The following is a 19883-nucleotide window of genomic DNA, read 5'->3' as shown; positions in this document are numbered from 1 at the left end:
TGAAAGCAGGTTGTTTTTATTCAAGATTCCAATACACCGTATAATTCCCCATTCTTTTGGATAAAATTTCCTATTTTTCATTATAATCTCCGTTCAATGCGATGATCTTACGCCATCTTACTAGGAGAGCCTGTATGCCCGCATGGTACCACTCTACTGATCGACATCGGAGCCAACATCTTGCAACATCAATAACCTCCCCAACATCAGCGTACTGCTTCCTACAGAATGCATCCTTCATTGGGCTAAACAGATGGAAGTCGGAAGGTGCGGGATCCGGACCGTAGGGTGGATAAGGAAGAACAATTCAATGAAGTTTAATGAGCTCCTCTCCTCTCGAGTGGGAAAACTTCTGTGAGGCCTTGCGTTGTCATGGACAAGGTGAAGTTTGCATTTTGGTGGCGACGAACACGACGCTGAGGTCGCTTCTTCACGGCCAGCACGCGGAAGGTCGGATAGGTTTGCGCGACCTTGCTGCGATTATGACAGACGCATCGCCCAATGATTCATCGTGCTTTTGTTCACGGCCAGGTCCCCGTAGACATTCTGCAAGCGTCTCTCGATACGAGGGTTGGAACTTAAATAGTGGCAACTATTTATTCACAACCGATACAAAAGAGTTACATGTTTGCACCTGTTACTGTCCTTCACAGTAGTCACCAGCGTGGTGTAGAACCCGTTGCCAGCGACGTGGAAGGCGTAGTATACCGCCACCAGAGCCTGCTCTGTTGATGGTGCGAATCGAGCGGTCTAAAGTTATGGTGATTCTCGTGTACAGCTGTAATGGTGTTATCCTAACGCATTACGTTCCTCCACTGCAGACCGTCAGTTCACAGTATTACTGTTCGTATTTGGAGCATCGCCTGCGATCAGCTTTGCGAACGAAGCGGCGACACTTTCTGCGCAACCCACCCATCATTTGCACGACAATGCGCGGGTGCCTGCATCGCAAGCTGTGGCTGCTCTGTTCGGTCGATGGGACTGGCAAGTACTGTACCATCCACCATACTCCCCGGACTTAAGTCCTTGTGACTTTGATTTGATTCCGAAGATGAAGGAAGCACTTCGTGGCATTCGCTTCAGAACTGTTCCAGAGATTCGACAGGCAGTAGACCGCGCCATTCGCGCCATCAGCAGAACAGGCTCTGCTAACGGTATACTAAGCCTTCCACATCGCTGGCAACGGGTTCTACACAACACTGGTGACTACTTTGAAGGACAGTAACAGGTGCAAACATGTAACTCTTTTGTATCGGTTGTGAATAAATAGTTGCCACTATTTAAGTTTCAACCCTCGTATATGCGATGCTCTGATTTTCTTCCAAAAGAAACTCAGTAACAGCTCTCTGCTTGGAGCGTAACTGCGTTACAGACGCCATTTTGAAGGCTACGTATAGCGCCGTAACCTATCGGAACTTCATGAATCTCTAGGGGCTTCAGCGGGAATATTCATCGATGTCTCACCACAGATTCTGCATTTTTTAACCGAAACTGACCGACAAAAAAGATGGTTGCCTTACTCTCTGAATGCCCTTCGTAGTTACAACAAGGCGCATGAGGCTCGCGTTTATGAAAATACAATTTTGACGAAGTTAAAAAAACGTATTTTAATGGTTTGTATGAGGGCACAAAGACAAAATCGTCACAATGGTTGCATTTGTTCCTTTTTACCAATGCATCTGTTATCTGATATATTAGCCCGAGGGTATGAGTTCAGCTATTCGCTAAATGATAAAATAAGGTGGTTATTTCAAAATAAAACAGCCCACGCAGGAAAATGACTTTCCTCGATAACTTCACAGTGGCTAAGGACCCATATATACAAAAGACTATTATTCCACATGTTCCTTTCTTTGCCGATTCAGTAAAGAACTTCCTCATTTCCCATCTTATCGGTTCACCTAATTTTCAACATCCTCATATACGACCGCAGCTCTAACGCTTCGATTCTATTATTTCCAAGGGGGCGAAATAGCGCTGTAGTTGGCACTCTGGATTTGCATTCGAGAGGACGACGATTCAGATGCCTGTCCAGCCCTACAGATTTAAGTTTTCCGTGGTTTTCCTGTATCGCGCAAGGCAAATGCCGGGATGGTACCTTTGGCAAGGGCGCTGTCGATTTCCTTCCTCATCCTTCCGTAATCCGATATCAAACTCCGTCTCTACCACGTTGTCGACAGGACGTTAAACCACAATCTTCCTTCCTTCTTCTTTTCCGGTTGTCCCACAGTCGCTGTTTCACTGCCGTAGAATTCTGTGCTCCAAACATACAATCTCAGAAATTTCTTCCTCCAGTTAAGGTCAATATTTGATATTGGCAGACTTCTTTTGGCCTGCAATGCTCCCTCTGACTGTGCTTCTGTCCTTCTTACACAAAAAAAAGTTCAAATGTGTGTGAAATCTTATGGGACTTAACTGCTAAGGTCAACAGTCCCTAAGCTTACACACTACTTAACTAAATTATCCTAAGGACAAACACACGCCCATGGCTGAGGGAGGACTCGAACCTCCGCCGGGACCAGCCGCACGGTCTATGACTGCAGCGTCTAAGACCGCTAGGCTAATCCCGCGCGGCCCTTCTTACATCAATTGCGTTGTTCGTCGTGAGCTATTTTGCTTTCACAGGAACAACATTCCTCAACCTCGTCTATTTCGTGGCGTCGCTAATCTCATTTCTGCTACTTCTCATCACTTTCGTCTTTCTTCTGGCGTTACTAGTTAGGATCACACTATCTTCTCAAATGTGTCGGTTGTTCGCTAAAAATTTGACTAACAGAATCTAGAACGTTATCCGGGACGGTTAATGTTCAACAGAAGTGAAACTAAAATTAACTGCCCTCCAAGCAAGTGTAACAGGTTCTTTAATGCTCTCGTAAACGTAAACTCCGTCCCCAGACCAAAGGGAACCGTCAAAGTGCCATGTCATCCTCTGCCAAAGGTGTCACTGGATGCGGTGTGAAGGGGCGTGGCGTCAGCACATCGCTCTCCCGGCCGTTGGTTTTCGTAACCTGGAGCCGCTGCCGCTCCGTCACGTAACTACTTAACTTGGCTCGTGAGGCTGAGTGCACCCAGTTCAAGTCCTCCCACCAAGAAAAACATTCCTAGCAGGGCCGGGAACTGAAACCGGATCCTCAGCGTGGCAGTCAATCTCCTGACCACTCAGCTGTGAGGTCGGCGCATTAGCCATATTCCTTTATCCAACGCGCGGATTCGATTCGGGTCTGGCTCACTCTGCTGTCTCCCAAGCCAGCGCGCTGTGCGTTCCGCTACCCGAGTAGGATCTCTAATTTTCTCAGAGTAGGTAGTTGTCGGGCAGGATCGACTGCATTAGCAGATTGTTTTCTGACGATGCTGTTGTGCACAGGAAGGTGTCATCAGTGGAAGATCGTAATAAATACGAGGGACGTCCAATTGGTAATGCAACACTTTTTTTTTATTCAGGAGTCCAATTCACCACATTATTCCCCACTCTTCTGCCTACAAAATCCAGTTTTGCAACATAATCTCCGTTCAAGGCAACGGCCTCACGCCACGTTACCGGGAGGGCCTCTATGCCCTTATGGTACCAATCCACTTCTCGACGTCGGAGCCAAGGCCTCTTGTAGTACGATGCTGAGTCAAACGAAAACCTTAAATTTTTTAAAATATTATTTATTGTGCAGAAGTGGTACAAAGCTACATCACTTTTCAACATAATCTCTCCCAAGCACAATGCAAGTCCTCCAGCGCTTACAAAGTGCATAAATTCCTTTAGAAAAAAATTCTTTTGGTAGTTCGCACAACCACTCATGCACCGCGTGGTGTACCTCTTCATCAGAACGGAACTTCTTTCCTCCCATTGCGTCTTTGAGTGGTCCAAACATATGGAAATCACTTGGGGCAAGGTGTGGTGAGTATGGTGGATGAGGAAGATACTCAAAATGCAGGTCTGTGATTGTAGCAACTGTTGTACGGGCAGTGTGGGGCCTTGCATTGTCATGTTGCAAAAGGACACCTGCTGACAGCAATCCACGTCGCTTTGATTTGATTGCAGGCCGCAGATGATTTTTTAGGAGATCTGTGAGTGATGCACGGATGACAGTGGTCCCTCTAGGCATGTAATGCTCCAAAATGACGCCTTTTTCGTCCCAAAAGAGAGTCAGCATAACCTTCCCTGCTCATGGTTAAGTTCGAAACTGCTTTGGTTTTGGTGATGAGGAATGGCGCCATGCCTTGCTCGCTCTCTTCCTTCCCGGTTGTCGGACGAGAACCTAGGTTTCGTCCCCAGTAACGATTCTTGCAAGGAAGCCATCACCTTCTCGTTCAAAGCGCCGAAGAAGTTCTTCACAAGCATCAACACGTCGTTCTCTCAGCTACCGTGGCACCCATCTTGCGGAAACTTTGTGAAACTGGAGCACATCATGCACAATGGTGGTCTGCTGACCCATGACTAATCTGTAAACATGCTGCAGTGTCATGCAGTATCACTTGGCGGTTTTCCTTCACTATGGCTGCAATGTTCTGTGGAGTCACAATTAGTTGCGCTTGACCTGGACGAGGAGCTTCTTCCACTGAAGTCACACCATTTGCGAACTTCCTACAACATTCGTAGACTTGCTGCTGTGACCAACATGCATCACCGTACTGAACCTTCATTCGTCGATGAATTTCAATACGTTTCACACCTTCACTATGCAAAAACCGAATAACAGAACGCTGCTCTTCCCTGGTGCAAGTCGCGAGTGGGGTGGCCACCTTTATACTGATACTGCGACGTTATGTGTCCATCTGCACTATGCTGCCACCTACAGGCCATTCTGCACGCTGTTTATAGCACGCTTACCAACTTACACGATAACGGCACCAAATTTCGATTTGTTACTACAACTTTAAGGTTTTCATTTGACTCACCCTCGTATCAATAACTCCCCATCATGCACATACCGCTTCCCGTAGAGTGCATCCTTCACTGGGCCAAACAGATGGAAGCCTGAAGGTGCGAGATCCGGGCTGTTCGGTGAATGAGGAAGAACAGTCCAAAGACGATTTGTGAAATACTCTCAGGTGCGCAGGGGTGCGTGAAGCCTTGCCTCGGCATGGAGCAGGAGAAGCTCATTTGCATTTTTGTGGCAACGAACACGCTGAAGCGATTCTTCATTTCCTGAGGGTAGCACAATATGATACCGCCTAACAAAGACGTTAATGAGAGGAAGCAATCAACAGGTCTTATAACTGGAGCCACGAACGACGGCTGTCAAGTTTAGGTTTGTTCGGCTCACGTGCGTCACGCATTCTCCGAAAACCAGTGACCGTTCAGTAGTATTGTGAGCGCTCTGCTGTTAATGCCGCAGCAAATTCAAAAATTAAACGTGACCGTAGCGAGTTGTTTAGTGAATTTCTATTCTATTTGTTGCGAATTGTCATCGCTGATGGTGGCGGTAAGTGATAAATTCTGCAGAAGCAAGCGAGAGATATAATTTTCAGAATATACATTTTCTTCGAGCGGAAAGCACGCCCATGAGCGTACCGCAACTGTAATTTCGAATCGTCAACAATGCAATCCTCATCTGTGCCTCGACTTGCGCGAACTGCCATTCTTCGTGGATCGGACTATGGTGGAAGGACTGGGTAACAATTTGAACGTAGTTTTTTTTAATTATATCTTGACAAAATTTATTACCACCACAATATAGTTCACCAATAAAGTACAAACTGTCGATAGTTCCTTTCTTTTGACAATAAACCATTTACTAACTGTAAAAACATATTGTTGTTGTCTTCAGTCCTGAGACTGGTTTGATGCAGCTCTCCATGTATACATTTGCACTGAAATGAGGATTGACACATTGTCGGATGAACCATTCGCAGGAGTGTACCCGTGGAGGCCAATCAGCTGCTGATAGTGCCTGCACACGCTGTAAATGGTACGGAAACAACTGGTTCTCTCGTAGCACTCTCCATACAGTGACGTGGTCAACGTTACCTTGTACAGCAGCAACTTCTCTGACGCTGACATTAGGGTTATCGTCAACTGCACGAAGAATTGCCTCGTCCATTGCAGGTGTCCTCGCCGTTCTAGGTCTTTCCCAGTCGCGAGTCATAGGCTGGAATGTTCCGTGCTCCCTAAGACGCCGATCAATTGCTTCGAACGTCTTTTTGTCGGGACACCTTCGTTCTGGAAATCTGTCTCGATACAAACGTACCGCGCCACGGCTATTGCCCCGTGCTAATCCATACATCAAATGGGCATCTGCCAACTCCGCTTTTGTAAACATTGCACTGACTGCAAATCCACATTCGTGATGAACACTAACCTGTTGATGCTACGTACTGATGTGCTTGATACTAGTACTGTAGAGCAGTGAGTCGCATGTCAACACAAGCACCAACGTCAACATTACTTACCTTCAATTGGGCCAACTGGCGGTGAATCGAGGAAGTACAGTACATACTGACGAAACTAAAATATACATAGTGTTACAAAAAGGTACGGCCAAACTTACAGGAAACATTCCTCACACACAAAGAAAGAAAAGATGTTATGTGGACATGTGTCCGGAAACGCTTAATTTCCATGTTAGAGTCATTTTAGTTTCGTCATTCCAACGAGATCAAATTGTAAATTTTCACAATCAACATGTGTCGGCTGACGAGAATCCGCACGCAATTGTGCAATCACGTCATCAACAAAGATTTTCTGTGAACGTTTGGGCAGGCATTGTTGGTGATGTCTTGATTGGCCCCATGTTCTTCCACCTACGCTCAATGGAGCACGTTATCACGATTTCATACAGGATACTCTACCTGTGCTGCTAGAACATGTGCCTTTAGAAGTACGACACAACATGTGGTTCGTGCACGATGGAGCTCCCGCACATTCCAGTCGAAGTGTTCGTACGCTTCTCAACAACAGATTCGGTGACCGATGGATTGGTAGAGGCGGACCAATTCCATGGCCTCCACGCTCTCCTGACCTCAACCCTCTTGACTTTCATTTATGGGGGCATTTGAAAGCTCTTGTCTACGCAACCCGTTACCAAATGTAGAGACTTTTCGTGCTCATATTGTGGACGGCTGTGATACAATACGCCATTCTCCAGGGCTGCATCAGCGCATCAGGGATTCCATGCGACGTAGAGTGGATGCATGTATCCTCGCTAACGGAGGACATTTTGAACACTTCCTGTAACAAAGTGTTTGAAGTCGCGCTGGTACGTTCTGTTGCTGTGTGTTTCCATACCATGATTAATGTGATTTGAAGAGAAGTAATAAAATGAGCTCTAACATGGAAAGTAAGCGTTTCCGGACACATGTCCACATAACATATTTTCTTTCTTTGTGTGTGAGGAATGTTTCCTGAAAGTTTGGCCGAACCTTTTTGTAACACACTGTATATTGCATTTTTGTGACAGCGAACATTGATCGTGACCGGGCCAAATATCTCACGAAATAAGCATCAAACGAAAAACTAGAAAGAGCGAATCTCGTCTAGTTTGAAGGGGGAAACCAGATGGCGCTATGGTTGGCGCGCTAGATGGCGCAGCCATAGGTAAAACGGATATCAACTGCGTTTTTTAAAATAAGAACCCCCATTTTTAATACATATTCGTGTAGTACGTAAAGAAACATGAATGTTTTAGTTGGACCACTTTTTTCGCTTTGTGATAGATGGCGCTGTAATAGTCTCAAACATATGGCTCACAATTTTAGACGAACAGTTGATAACAGGTAGGTTTTTTAAATTAAAATACAGAACGTAGGTACGTTTGAACATTTTATTTCGGTTGTTCCAATGTGATACACGTACCTTTGTGAACTTATCATTTCTGAGAACGCGTGCTGTTGCAGCGTGATTACCTGTAAATACCACATTAATGCAATAAATGCTTAAAATGATGTCCGTGAACCTCAATGCATTTGGCAATACGTGTAACGACATTCCTCTCAACGGCGAGTAGTTCGCCTTCCATAATGTTCGCACATGCATTGGCAATGTGCTGACGCATGTTGTCAGGCATTGTCTGTGGATCACGATAGCAAATATCCTTCAACTTTCCCCACAGAAAGAGATCCGGGGACGTAGGACCCGGTGAACGTGCGGGCTATGGTATGGTGCTTCGACGACCAATCCACCTGTCATGAAATATGCAATTCAATACCGCTTCAACCGCACGCGAGCTATGTGCCGGACATCCATCATGTTGGAAGTACATCGCCATTCTGTCATGCAGTGGAACATATTGTAGCAACATCGGTAGACCATAATGTAAGGAATCAGCATACATTGCACCATTTAGACTGCCATCGGTAAAATGGGGGCCACTTATCCTTCCTCTCATAATGCCGCACCATACATTAACCCGTCAGGGTTGCTGATGTTCCACTTGTCGCAGCTATCGTGGATTTTCCGTTGCCCAATAGTGCATAATAGCCGGTTTACGTTACCGCTGTTGGTGAATGACGCTATGTTGCTAAATAGAACGCATGCAAAAAATCTGTCATCGTCCCATAATTTCTCTTGTGCCCAGTGGCAGAACTGTACACAATGTTCAAAGCCGTCGCCATGCAATTCCTAGTGCATAGAAATATGGTATGGGTGCAATCGATGTTGATGTAACATTCTCAACACCGACGTTTTTGAGATTTCCGATTCTCGTGCAATTTGTCTGCTACTGATGTTCAAATTAGTCGCGACAGTAGCTAAAACACCTACTTGGGCATCATCATTTGTTGCAGGTCGTGGTTGATGTTTCACATGTGGCTGAACACTTCCTGTTTCCTTAAATAATGTAACTATCCGGGGAACGGTCCGGACACTTGATGATGTCGTCCAGGATACCGAGCAGCATAAATAGCACACGCCCATTGGGCATTTTGATCACAATAGCCGTACATCAACACGATATAGACCTTTTCCGCAATTGGTAAACGGTCCATTTTAAAACAGGTATTGTATCATGAAGCAAATACCGTCCGCGCTGGCGGAATGTTACGTGATACCACGTACTTATACGTTTGTGACTATTACAGCGCCATCTATCACAAAGTGAAAAAAGGGATCCAACTAAAACATTCATATTTCTTTACGTACTATCCAATATGTAATAAAAATAGGGATTCCTATTTTAAAAAATGCAGTTGATATCCGTTTGACCTATGGCAGCGCCATCTAGCGGGCCAACCATAGCTCCATCTGGTTTCCCCCTTCAAGCTAGACGAATTTCGTTCTTTGTAGTTTTTTCGTTTGATGCTTATTTCGTGAAATATTTGGCCCGGTCACTGTCAATGGACCACCCTGTACATACCCTTAGGCTTCGAAAATGTCAGACAAAACAATTTACTCAAAGGGGTTCCTTAGACCAGAATGAATAAATTATGAGGAAACAGCCTTGTGTGAGCTCATGGTACAAGCCCGCAGACGCACATTACACTCCTAGGTAGGCCTCGGGCACCCGATCCGCGGAAACAATGCGTGAAATTAACACTGGCTCAACTACAACATACGTAAAACTTCTCTTAAAAAAGTCCGGGATAAAACAACAGTTCACTGGCCCATGTCAAAAGACACTGAACTCAAGGCTAGCACAGAAGCGGGCACGAGCAATTTATTGCTTCAGAACACAAACATTAATCTTAAAAGATTTTATGTCAAACTTAATCAAGCGTGCCAAACAATGCAAAGTATCTTTTCAGTGTGACACGCACCGGATGCCGGTTACCTCGACTGTGAACAAATGCTCGACTCGAAAACTGTAATTAACCACGCCTACAAATAACAAGAACTTCAGTATGTCCGAAGGATTATCCAGCCAATTATTACTAAAGCTTGTCAAGAACTGCAAGTTACTAATGCTCCCGCACAAAAAAATTTATTCCTATCCAGGGGACCTCCCTTCTTGACAAATAAAAGTTGAACAGTTAAAGTATAAAATAACACATATAGGCTGCAAGATCCTTTAAAAGAAATGAAACACCAATAACCCTACAAAGACATGACCTAAACAGATCTCCCTGCTATATTTTCCCTTTTAGTTTAAGAGGAATTAGCCTTAATAGATCCAGTGGTTTGTTTACGAGGGAGAGGGTTGTGTACGTATGACGAGAGTTCAAAAATAGACGTTACCAAAACATGACCGCAAAGCGGACGGCAGCAGCGTGGTCTAGGCGCCTGGCCATGGTGCGCGCGGCTCCCCCCGTCCGAGGTCGGAGTCCGCCCGCGGGCATGGGTGCGTGTGTTGTCCTTAGCGTAAGTTAGTTTAAGTTAGATTAGGTAGTGTGTAAGCATAGGGACCGATGACCTCAGCAGTTTGGTCCCATAGAACTTACCACAAATTTCCAATTTCCAAAACGGACGAGGGGAGCAAGAAGCAGTCAAGAATCAGTAAACCGGTGCAGTGTGAGAAAAAGAGCCATCGGCCGGAACAAGTGTCACAGAAATGTCAAAGAACGCTCACCATTAAAGCTGGTAGCGTCAGAATCCAAGCTCCACTTCGACCACGGATGGCAAGCACTTCGTTTTGACATCGGCCATACGCACAGCACGCTCAGCTCGCTCAATAGACATAGCTACTTTATGATCCCACAGACGGGTTGAGTTTGTCTTTGTGCCTTCTTTTGCCTTTTATTAATTGCCTGCTCAGGCTGGAAAACCGTGAGATGCACCGAAAGTCCCAGTTTGGGCGCTGTTAATGTCGGCTGTTCCATGGCGTGTCATTTTTTGGTGTCTTTTCCCTGCTTTTTCCATAGCTGTTTCACAGAGGAAGACTGCACTGTAGTTCCTTCTCTAGATTGTCGCACAAATGACAAAATTGTAGATATCGAAATAGATGACAGAGGGATAGAAAAACAATTAAAATCGCTCAAAAGAGGAAAGGCCGCTAGACCTGATGGGATACCAGTTCGATTTTACACAGAGTACGCGAAGGAACTTGCCCTCCCTTATTGCAGCGGTGTACTGTAGGTCTCTAGAAGAGCGTAGCGTTCCAAAAGATTGGAAAAGGGCACAGGTCATCCGCGTTTTCAAGAAGGGACGTCGAACAGATGTGCAGAACTATAGACCCATATCTCTAACGTCGATGAGTTGTAGAATTTTGGAACACGTATTATGTTCGAGTATAATGACTTTTCTGGAGATAAGAAATCTACTCTGTAGGAATCAGCATGGGTTTCGAAAAAGAAGATCGTGTGAAACCCAGCTCGCGCTATTCGTCCACGAGACTCAGAGGACCATAGACACGGGTTCCCAGGTAGATGCCGTGTTTCTTGTCTTCTGCAAGGCGTTCGATACAGTTCCCCACAGTCGTTTAACGAACAAAGTAAGAGCATATGGACTATCAGACCAATTGCGTGATTGGATTGAAGAGTTCCTAGATAATAGAACACAGCATGTCATTCTCAGTGGAGAGAAGTCTACCGAAGTAAGAGAGATTTCTGATGTGCGCAGGGGAGTGTCGTAGGACCGTTGCTATTCACAATATACATAAATGACCTTGTGGATAACATCGGAAGTTCACTGAGGCTTTTTGCAGATGATGCTGTGGTATATAGAGAGGTTGTAACAATGGAAAATTGTGCTGAAATGCAGGAGGATCTGCAGCGAATTGACGCATGGTGCAGGGAATTGCAATTGAATCTCGATGTAGACGAGTGTAATGTGCTGCGAATACATAGAAAAAAAGATCCTTTATCATTTAGCTACAATATAGCAGGTCAGCAACTGGAAGCAGTTAATTCCATAAATTATCTGGGTGTAGGCATTAGGAGTGATTTACAATGGAATGACCATATAAAATTAATCGTCGGTGAAGCAGATGCCAGACTGAGATTCATTGGAAGAATCCTAAGAAAATGCAATCCGAAAACAATGGAAGTAGGTTACAGTACACTTGTTCGCCCACTACTTGAATACTGCTCACTGGTGTGGGATCCGTACAAGATAGGGTTGATAGAAAGAGAAGATCCAACAGAGATCAGCGCGCTTCGTTACAGGATCATTTAGTAATCACGAAAGCGCTACGGAGACGATAGATAAACTCCAGTGGAAGACTCTGCAAGAGAGACACTCAGTAGTTCGGTACGTGCTTTTGTTGAAGTTTCGAGAACATACCTTCACCGAGGAGTCAAGCAGTATATTGCTCCCTCCTACGTATATCTCGCGAAGAGACCATGAGGATAAGATCAGAGAGATTAGAGACCACAAAGAGGCATACCGACAATCTTTCTTTCCACGAACAATACGAGACTGGAATAGAGGGGAGAACAGATAGAGGCACTCAAAGTACCCTCCGCCACACACCGTCAGGTGGCTTGCGGAGTATGGATGTGGATGTAGATGTACTCGGTCCATGTATTTCTGGTGACATACTGTAGCTCTACTGAAGGTGATAGGTGGTGTCGGAAGTTCCATGCGGCTTTTCGCGGATGATGCTGTAGTATACAGAGAAGTTGAAGCATTAGAAAATTGCAGCGAAATGCAGGAAGATCTGCAGCGGATAGGCACTTGGTGCAGGGAGTGGCAACTGACCCTCAACATAGACAAATGTAATGTATTGCAAATACATAGAAAGAAGGATGCTTTATTGTATGATTATATGATAGCGGAACAAACATTGGTAGCAGCTACTTCTGGAAAATATCTGGGAGTACGCGTGCGGAACGATTTTAAGTGGACTGATCATATAAAATTAATTGTTGGTTAGGCGGGTGCCAGGTTGAGATTCATTGGGAGAGTCCTTAGAAAATGTAGTCCATCAACAAAGGAGGTGGTTTACAAAACACTCGTTCGACCTATACTTGAGTTTTGCTTATCAGTGTGATATCCGTACCAGGTGTGGTTGACAGAGGAGACAGAGAAGATCCAAAGAAGAGCGGCGCGTTTCGTCACAGGGCTATTTGGTAAGCGTGATAGCGTTACAGAGATGTTTAGCAAACTCAAGTGGCAGACTCTGCAAGAGAGGCGCTCTGCATCGCGGTGTAGCTTGCTGTCCAGGTTTCGAGAGGGTGCGTTTCTGGATGAGGTATCGAATATATTGCTTCCCCCTACTTATACCTCCCGAGGAGATCACGAATGTAAAATTAGAGAGATTCGAGGCTTTCCGGAAGTCGTTCTTACCGCGAACCATACGCGACTGGAACAGGAAAGGGAGGTAATGACAGTGGCACGTAAAGTGCCCTCCGCCACACACCGTTGGGTGGCTTGCGGAGTATAAATGTAGATGTAGAAGGTGTGAATGTCCGTGTGTCGGTCTCTGCAGGCTGTGGTGAGTCCGGTGCTGCCGCTGATCGTGTTGGGCGCCATCGGCGTGGTGGGCGGCGCGCTGTCGCTCTACCTGCCCGAGACGCTGGACAAGGAGCTGCCGCAAACGCTGCGCGACGGGGAGCAGTTCGGCCTGGGGCAGCGGCTGCTCGACTTCCCCTGCTGCGGAAAGTGAGTACAGCCTCGTGCCGGCACAACTTTCCAGTATCCAGCACCTAGTCCGGATGGAGAAAGGGGCAACTGCTGATCAGTGTATCAAAGTTAAAGGTAAAACCTTCAGCCGCGTGTTTGAATCGCTTCATTTACTAGGGTCACTACAAAAGAAATGCAAACTATTTATTTAAAAATCCACATTTTATTCTACATGTTTGAAAGTTTTACAGTGTTCAGATACATCCTTTAGGAACAATATTTTCATTTCTCCACATAATTTCCATCCCTCTCAACTGCCTTACGCCATCTTGGAACCAGCGCCTGTATACCCGCACGGTAAAATTCTGGACCAACCTGCTGGAGCCACTGTTTGGCAACTTGCACAAGGGCGTCATCATCTTCAAACCTTGTTCCACAAGAGAGACTTTCAGTTTCCCAAAGAGATGGTAGTCACACGTAGCCAGGTCAGCACTGTAAGGCGGGTGTTTCAGTGTTGTCCATCCGAGTTTTGTGATCGCTTCCATCGTTTTTTGACTGACATGTGGCTGTGCATTGTCGTGCAACAGCAAAAAAATCCTGTTTTTGCCGATGTGGTCGAACACAACTCAGTCGAGCTTGAAGTTTCTTCAGTGTCGTCACATATGCATCAGAATTTATGGTGGTTCCGCTTGGCATGGTGTCAACAAGCAAGAGTCCTTCGGAATCGAAAAACACCGCAGCCATAACTTTTCCAGCAGAGGGTGTGATTCTGAATTTTTTTCTCTTCGGTGAATTTGCATGATGCCACTCCATTGATTGCCTCTTCGTCTCTGGTGAAAAATGATGGAGCCTTGTTTCATCACCTGTCAAAATTCTTCCAAGAAATTCATCTCCACCATTCTCGTACTGTTCCGAAAGTTCGCTGCATACCGTTTTCCTTGTTTCTTTGTGAGCCACTGTCAACATCCTGGGAAACCACCTGGCACAAACCTTTTTTTAACGCCAACACTTCCAGTATTCTGCGAACACTTCCCTCCCCTATACCAACGTAGCGTGACAATTTGTTCACTGTGATGCGTCTGTCAGCAGTCACCAATTCGTTAACTCTCTGCACATTGTCTGGAGTGTGTGCCGTACGAGGCTTGCCGCTGCGAGGACAATCCTCAATATTGCCGTGCCCGCTTTCATCACGTAACCTGCTTGCACACCGACTAACTGTAGTGCGATCGACAGCAGCATCTCCATAAACATTTTTCAACCTCTTGTGGATGTTTCCCACTGTCTCGCTTTCACAGCACAGGAATTCTATGACAGCACGTTGCTTCTGACGAACGTCAAGTGTAGCAGCCATCTTGAAGACATGCTGTGACGGCGCCACTCACGGCAACAGGTTGAACTAAGTTTGAAAACAAGCGGGAAGGATTTGTCTACACACTGTAAAACTTTCACACATGCAGAACGAAAACTGTATTTTTACAAAAATAGTGTGCTTTTCTTTTGGAGTGACCCTCATAGAAGCGACAGATTTCGGTGCCAAACTGTACCGATAATAGAGGGACCTGATACCGGTGCAATGCGTCACCAAAATCTGTCGATTCCAAATAGAGAGATTCAAACACGAGCTGAAAGTGTTACCATTAATTCTCAAATCTTGCTGTACAGACACTGTATCCAGTTAGAAAGGTGTCCCTAGGTGTCGTATCTGTTTCTTTCTCCAGTTTAGCTTATCAAATGTATGTGTGTGTGTGTTTGTGTGTGTGTGTGTGTGTGTGTGTGTGTGTGTGTTTGCGATGATAGCAGCATATAACCGGTCTTCAGCTGTAACGGATTTTTTCATCACCAGATTAACCTTCCTATTAAAACCACTCTAAACACCCGATTCCTGAAGTAACCCTTTTTTATTGCTGTTATTTTCAACGATAAACGTAGAGCTTGAACAAAGATCGAATAATTCTAATGAAGTTGAAAGAGTAGATCTCGATCGATATGATCGATATGACCTGGTGGTCAAGGAAGGCAGAATTCGGTTATGATTGTGGACGGGGCCGTAATCAGTTGCTATTGGTTGGCTTTTCTTTTAATCACACACAATTAATTTAAAATCAACAACAAATTAAAATAATGTCAATAATTTAAGAACTGTTGCACGACTGAAGGCTCTAATGGCAATAAATTAAGAACTGATTAAACTTGCTGCAACTTAAAATTACAGTTATTAAAATATTAAAGACAAGTAACCAAGGTCTTAAAGCTCGCTGCAAAAATACAATTGCGGTATTAAAATTTTATGACAAGTAACGACACTCATGGTTGAAGGCCTTAATGGCAATAAATTAAGAATTGTTTAACTTGTTGCAATTTACAAACTACAGTTATTAAAATACTGAAAACAAGTCACCAAGGTCTTAAAGGTTAACTTATAAAATACAATTGACACATTAGAATTTTAAGACAAGTAGCGACAGTCACGGCTGAAGGCCTTTAATGTCAGGAATGGCAATTATTAAAAAATTTAACAAACATACTGTCAAACAGCAAGGCAACAGCAAAAGTCAATTTAAACGACGGGCAACAGATTACCAAACAGGTGAGACAAAATTATAGTAAGCTTGCTAGCACAACCGTTTAAACTTGCTGTAACGCCAAGAATGGCAATTATATTTTAAAAAATTTAGAAACATGCAATAAAACAGCTTCAGAAAGGAGAAAGGATTCACTACTACCAGAGTAGAAGAAACACCAACCGACCTACAAATCAAGGAAACTGTCAAAACGACACGCCTTACCGGACAGCAGCGGCAAGGCGAGGAAACGCGCACTGCCGTTACCTATACTAAACTCCAGGGCAGGTAACTGGGGCGTTAGCGGCCACCAGGCAGGAAAAATACCGCTGGTTTAACTTAACAAATAGTAACACATAGACTGCATCAATTAGTAACAAGAAGTCGAGGAAAGCTAATTAGATCCGCCTTCTCAAAGCATTCCATTCGTTGCTCTTCATTTCGGCGACACTGCGAGCAGCAACAAGAACCCAAATCACTGGAGAAGGGCGAGATCTCAAAGTGGTGGAGGTTTCACTACTAGGATTAAAATCCACTTAACTTAAAGCTTGTTGGACCCGGTTGACGACCAGGTCGTGCACCCCCGCGACCACAGCCCTTCCTTCTGGCAGTACACGTGTGCCGCCAGCAGTCCCAGCGTGTTCCTGCACTGCACTCTTGGCTCCTTCACAGTCCCCAACCGAACTGCTCTCTCACACGACCCGGAAGAACAATGACGCCACCCCAAAGATAGGGCCACAGTTACTACATATCGATAACGCCGCTGCTGCCACTAGCGGACAGGCTTGCAAAACCAAGTGGCGCCAGTCAACACAACAAGAAGACCAGCAAACGAACCATGTCAGCTAAAGGATACAGTCCGGCCTTCAACAGAGGACGGAAACCTGCAACAGCACCAACGCGAGCCGTAGCACGGCTCAGAGGGTGTGGCAGAAATTGGTCACTGTGTCTCCAGCGAGGAAGAAAAGCGCAGCGATGGAGAGAGCGGATGGTCACAAGTACACGACTTCTTTGCATAATACTTTCGGATATCAATTTCTCGCGTTGAAGCAACCACAGAATTAAGAGTTCAGTTATATCCAAAGTCATGGGTGTATCAATCAAATATATCTTCTCTTTCAAGGAACATTGTGGAAGTTTTCTCCTTATATGATGTCTCAAGGTTGTAGTCCCTCCCCCCGTATTTTACCCTTTGAAGCAAGTAGAGCATTTTACTTCACTGTAATCACACGTCGTAAAACACTTCCAAACTAGGGATGATGGCATTCTGCAGTACAACGGATGTCGGTGAACGACTATCAGAAGCTATTGAGTAGACGAAGTGGTTCACACTACATGAGCACGTATACCGTCTAATACGCCACACCACACAGCAACGTGTACATTACTGTCTCAGCAATCCTGTATCGATTCTTCTGTCACTATCAATTTCAGACTGGCGGCGTTCTTATTACAGTAGCACTGATCGCGTTTCCGTTTTCTGTAATAACACAATATTTCGAAGCAACGGAAATTTAAGAATAAACATTGTTGTTGTTGTTGCTGTGGTCTTCAGTCCTGAGACTGGTTTGATGCAGCTCTCCATGCTACTCTATCCTGTGCAAGCTTCTTCGTCTCCCAGTACCTACTGTAGCCTACATCCTTCTGAATCTGCTTAGTGTATTCATCTCTTGGTCTCCCTCTTCGATTTTTACCCTCCACGCTGCTCTCCAATACTAAATTGGTGATCCCTCGATGCCTCAAAACATGTCCTACCAACCGATCCCTTCTTCTAGTCAAGTTGTGCCACAAGCTCCTCTTCTACCCAGTTCTATTCAATACCTCCTCATTAGTTATGTGATCTACCCATCTAACCAGCATTCCTCTGTAGCACTACATTTCGAAAGCTTCTACTCTCTTCTTGTCTAAACTATTTATCGTCCATGTTTCACTTCCATACATGGCTACACTCCATACAAATAATTTCAGAAACGACTTCCTGACATTTAAATCTATACTCGATGTTAACAAATTTTTCTTCTTCAGAAATGCTTTCCTTGTCATCCTCTCTACTTCGACCATCATCAGTTATTTTGCTCCCCAAATAGCAAACCTCCTTTACTACTTTAAGTGTCTCATTTCCTAATCTAATTCCCTCAGCATCACTCGACTTAATTCGACTACATTCCATTATCCTCGTTTTGCTTTTGTTGATGTTCATCTTATACCCTCCTTTCAAGACACTGTCCATTCCGTTCAACCGCTCTTCCAAGTCCTTTGCTGTCTCTGACAGAATTACAATGTCATCGGCAAACCTCAAAGTTTTTATTTCTTCTCCATGGATTTTAATACCTACTCCGAACTTTTCTTTTGTTTCCTTTACTGATTGCTCAATATACAGATTGAATAACATCGGGGATAGGCTACAACCCTGTCTCACTCCCTTCCCAACCACTGCTTCCCTTTTATACCCCTCGACTCTTATAACTGCCATCTGCTTTCTGCACAAATTGTAAATAGCCTATCGATCCCTCTATTTTACCCCTGCCACCTCCAGAATTTGAAAGAGAGTATTCCAATCAACATTGTCAAAAGCTTTCTCTAAGTCTACAAATGCTAGAAACGTAGGTTTGCCTTTCCTTAATCTTTCTTCTAAGATAAGTCGTAGGGTCAATATTGGGTCCCGCGTTCCAACATTTCTACGGAATCCAAACTGATCTTCCCCGAGGTCGGCTTCTACCAGTTTTTCCATTCGTCTGTAAAGAACTCGCGTTAGTATTTTGCAGCTGTGACTTATTAAACTGATAGTTCGGTAATTTTCGCATCTGTCAACACCTGCTTTCTTTGGGATTGGAATTATTATATTTTTATTGAAGTCTGAGGGTATTTCGCCTGTCTCATACATCTTGCTCATCAGATGGTAGCTCGTTTGCAAAAGAAAAAAAAGTCTGATTTGAAAACAAAAAATTTAGCATTGCTGCTGTGGTAAATTGACATGCTGTTTATTTTATCCGTTACTAGTAAAAATGAAAAAAGCTGTTATAACTGAGACCAAACAAATACCGTAAAGCAGCAGTTATTCAGAACAAAAATTCGAGTATAGGTGTTCCCAATCCTTAATATGTGTGTGTGTGTGTGTGTGTTATGTGTTTTGGTGGGTATGGGTGGGCAGATAGCTAGTTGGGCAGATGGGGAGATTTATGGGTGAGTGGGCATGTGAGAGTTTTCGTGTGTTGGAGAGTGGATGTGGTGAGTGTGGTTGTTAAGAAGTGTGGTAGTGTTGGTGTATGGAGGTGTCAGTGTGTGGGAGTATTGAAGTGTGGATTTTTAGAGTATGGGAATATGGGAGTGTGGATGTGTGGGAGTGTGAAGGTTCTTTGGTTGTGTGAACGTTGTGTGGTAGTTTGGGAATAACTGTTCACGTAAACTTGTAATTTTAATACAGCAATATTCTGTAACTAGATTGTTGCAAACGCAATAAAACAGATACTGACCGACGCCTGTGCTGTGTGTCCACAGAAAACCAGAAGCGAAGGACGCAGCAGCGGCGGTGGAGACGGGCAAAGAGGCGTCACCGCCGGCCAGCCCGTTCCAGCGAGGCCTGGGCAACCGCGCCTCGCTGCGAGCCTCCATCCGCGGGGAGACCTACCGCTCCAGCATGATCCTGCGCTCTTCCGTGCGCTCGCGCCGCGCTGCCTCGCCGCCAGATGCCAGCACCGCCGCAGGCGCAAGCGTTGGCGCCGCCACGCAGCCCGACGCCGTTTGATGAGGCGGAGCAGACCAGACAGCCCTCTAGCGTCGCTGCGTCGCAGCACTCGGAGAAGTTAAACACTTGCCGTCCTCTGCTCTCCCTTGCCCTCTCCATCGCTGTCTCGGGCTATATCGGTGGAAGAATAACCAGCGTATGGATCTCTCGTACACCAGTCTCTGATTCGAGCCACAGCTGACGCTAGTGTTTTCAGTTCCTAAGATCCACG

The 19883-nt window shown here is 45.1% G+C and overlaps 1 protein-coding gene across 1 annotated transcript in view; it reads left to right on the top strand.

The window, feature by feature from the left end:
- Positions 1-19672, top strand: part of LOC124775976 (organic cation transporter protein-like) — a 154347-nt gene extending 134675 nt beyond the window's left edge. Inside the window, exons 9-10 of the mRNA XM_047250816.1 lie at positions 13233-13405; positions 19426-19672. Of these exons, the coding sequence (XP_047106772.1) occupies positions 13233-13405; positions 19426-19672 (420 nt within the window). The remainder of the gene's footprint in view (positions 1-13232; positions 13406-19425) is intronic.
- The last annotated feature ends 211 nt before the right edge of the window (positions 19673-19883 follow it).

Source organism: Schistocerca piceifrons, chromosome 2 (genome assembly GCF_021461385.2).
Source record: "Schistocerca piceifrons isolate TAMUIC-IGC-003096 chromosome 2, iqSchPice1.1, whole genome shotgun sequence".
Classification (NCBI taxonomy): domain Eukaryota; kingdom Metazoa; phylum Arthropoda; class Insecta; order Orthoptera; family Acrididae; genus Schistocerca; species Schistocerca piceifrons.
The sequence above is the reverse complement of the archived record's forward strand: the minus strand, read 5'-3'. Positions and strand labels throughout refer to the sequence as shown.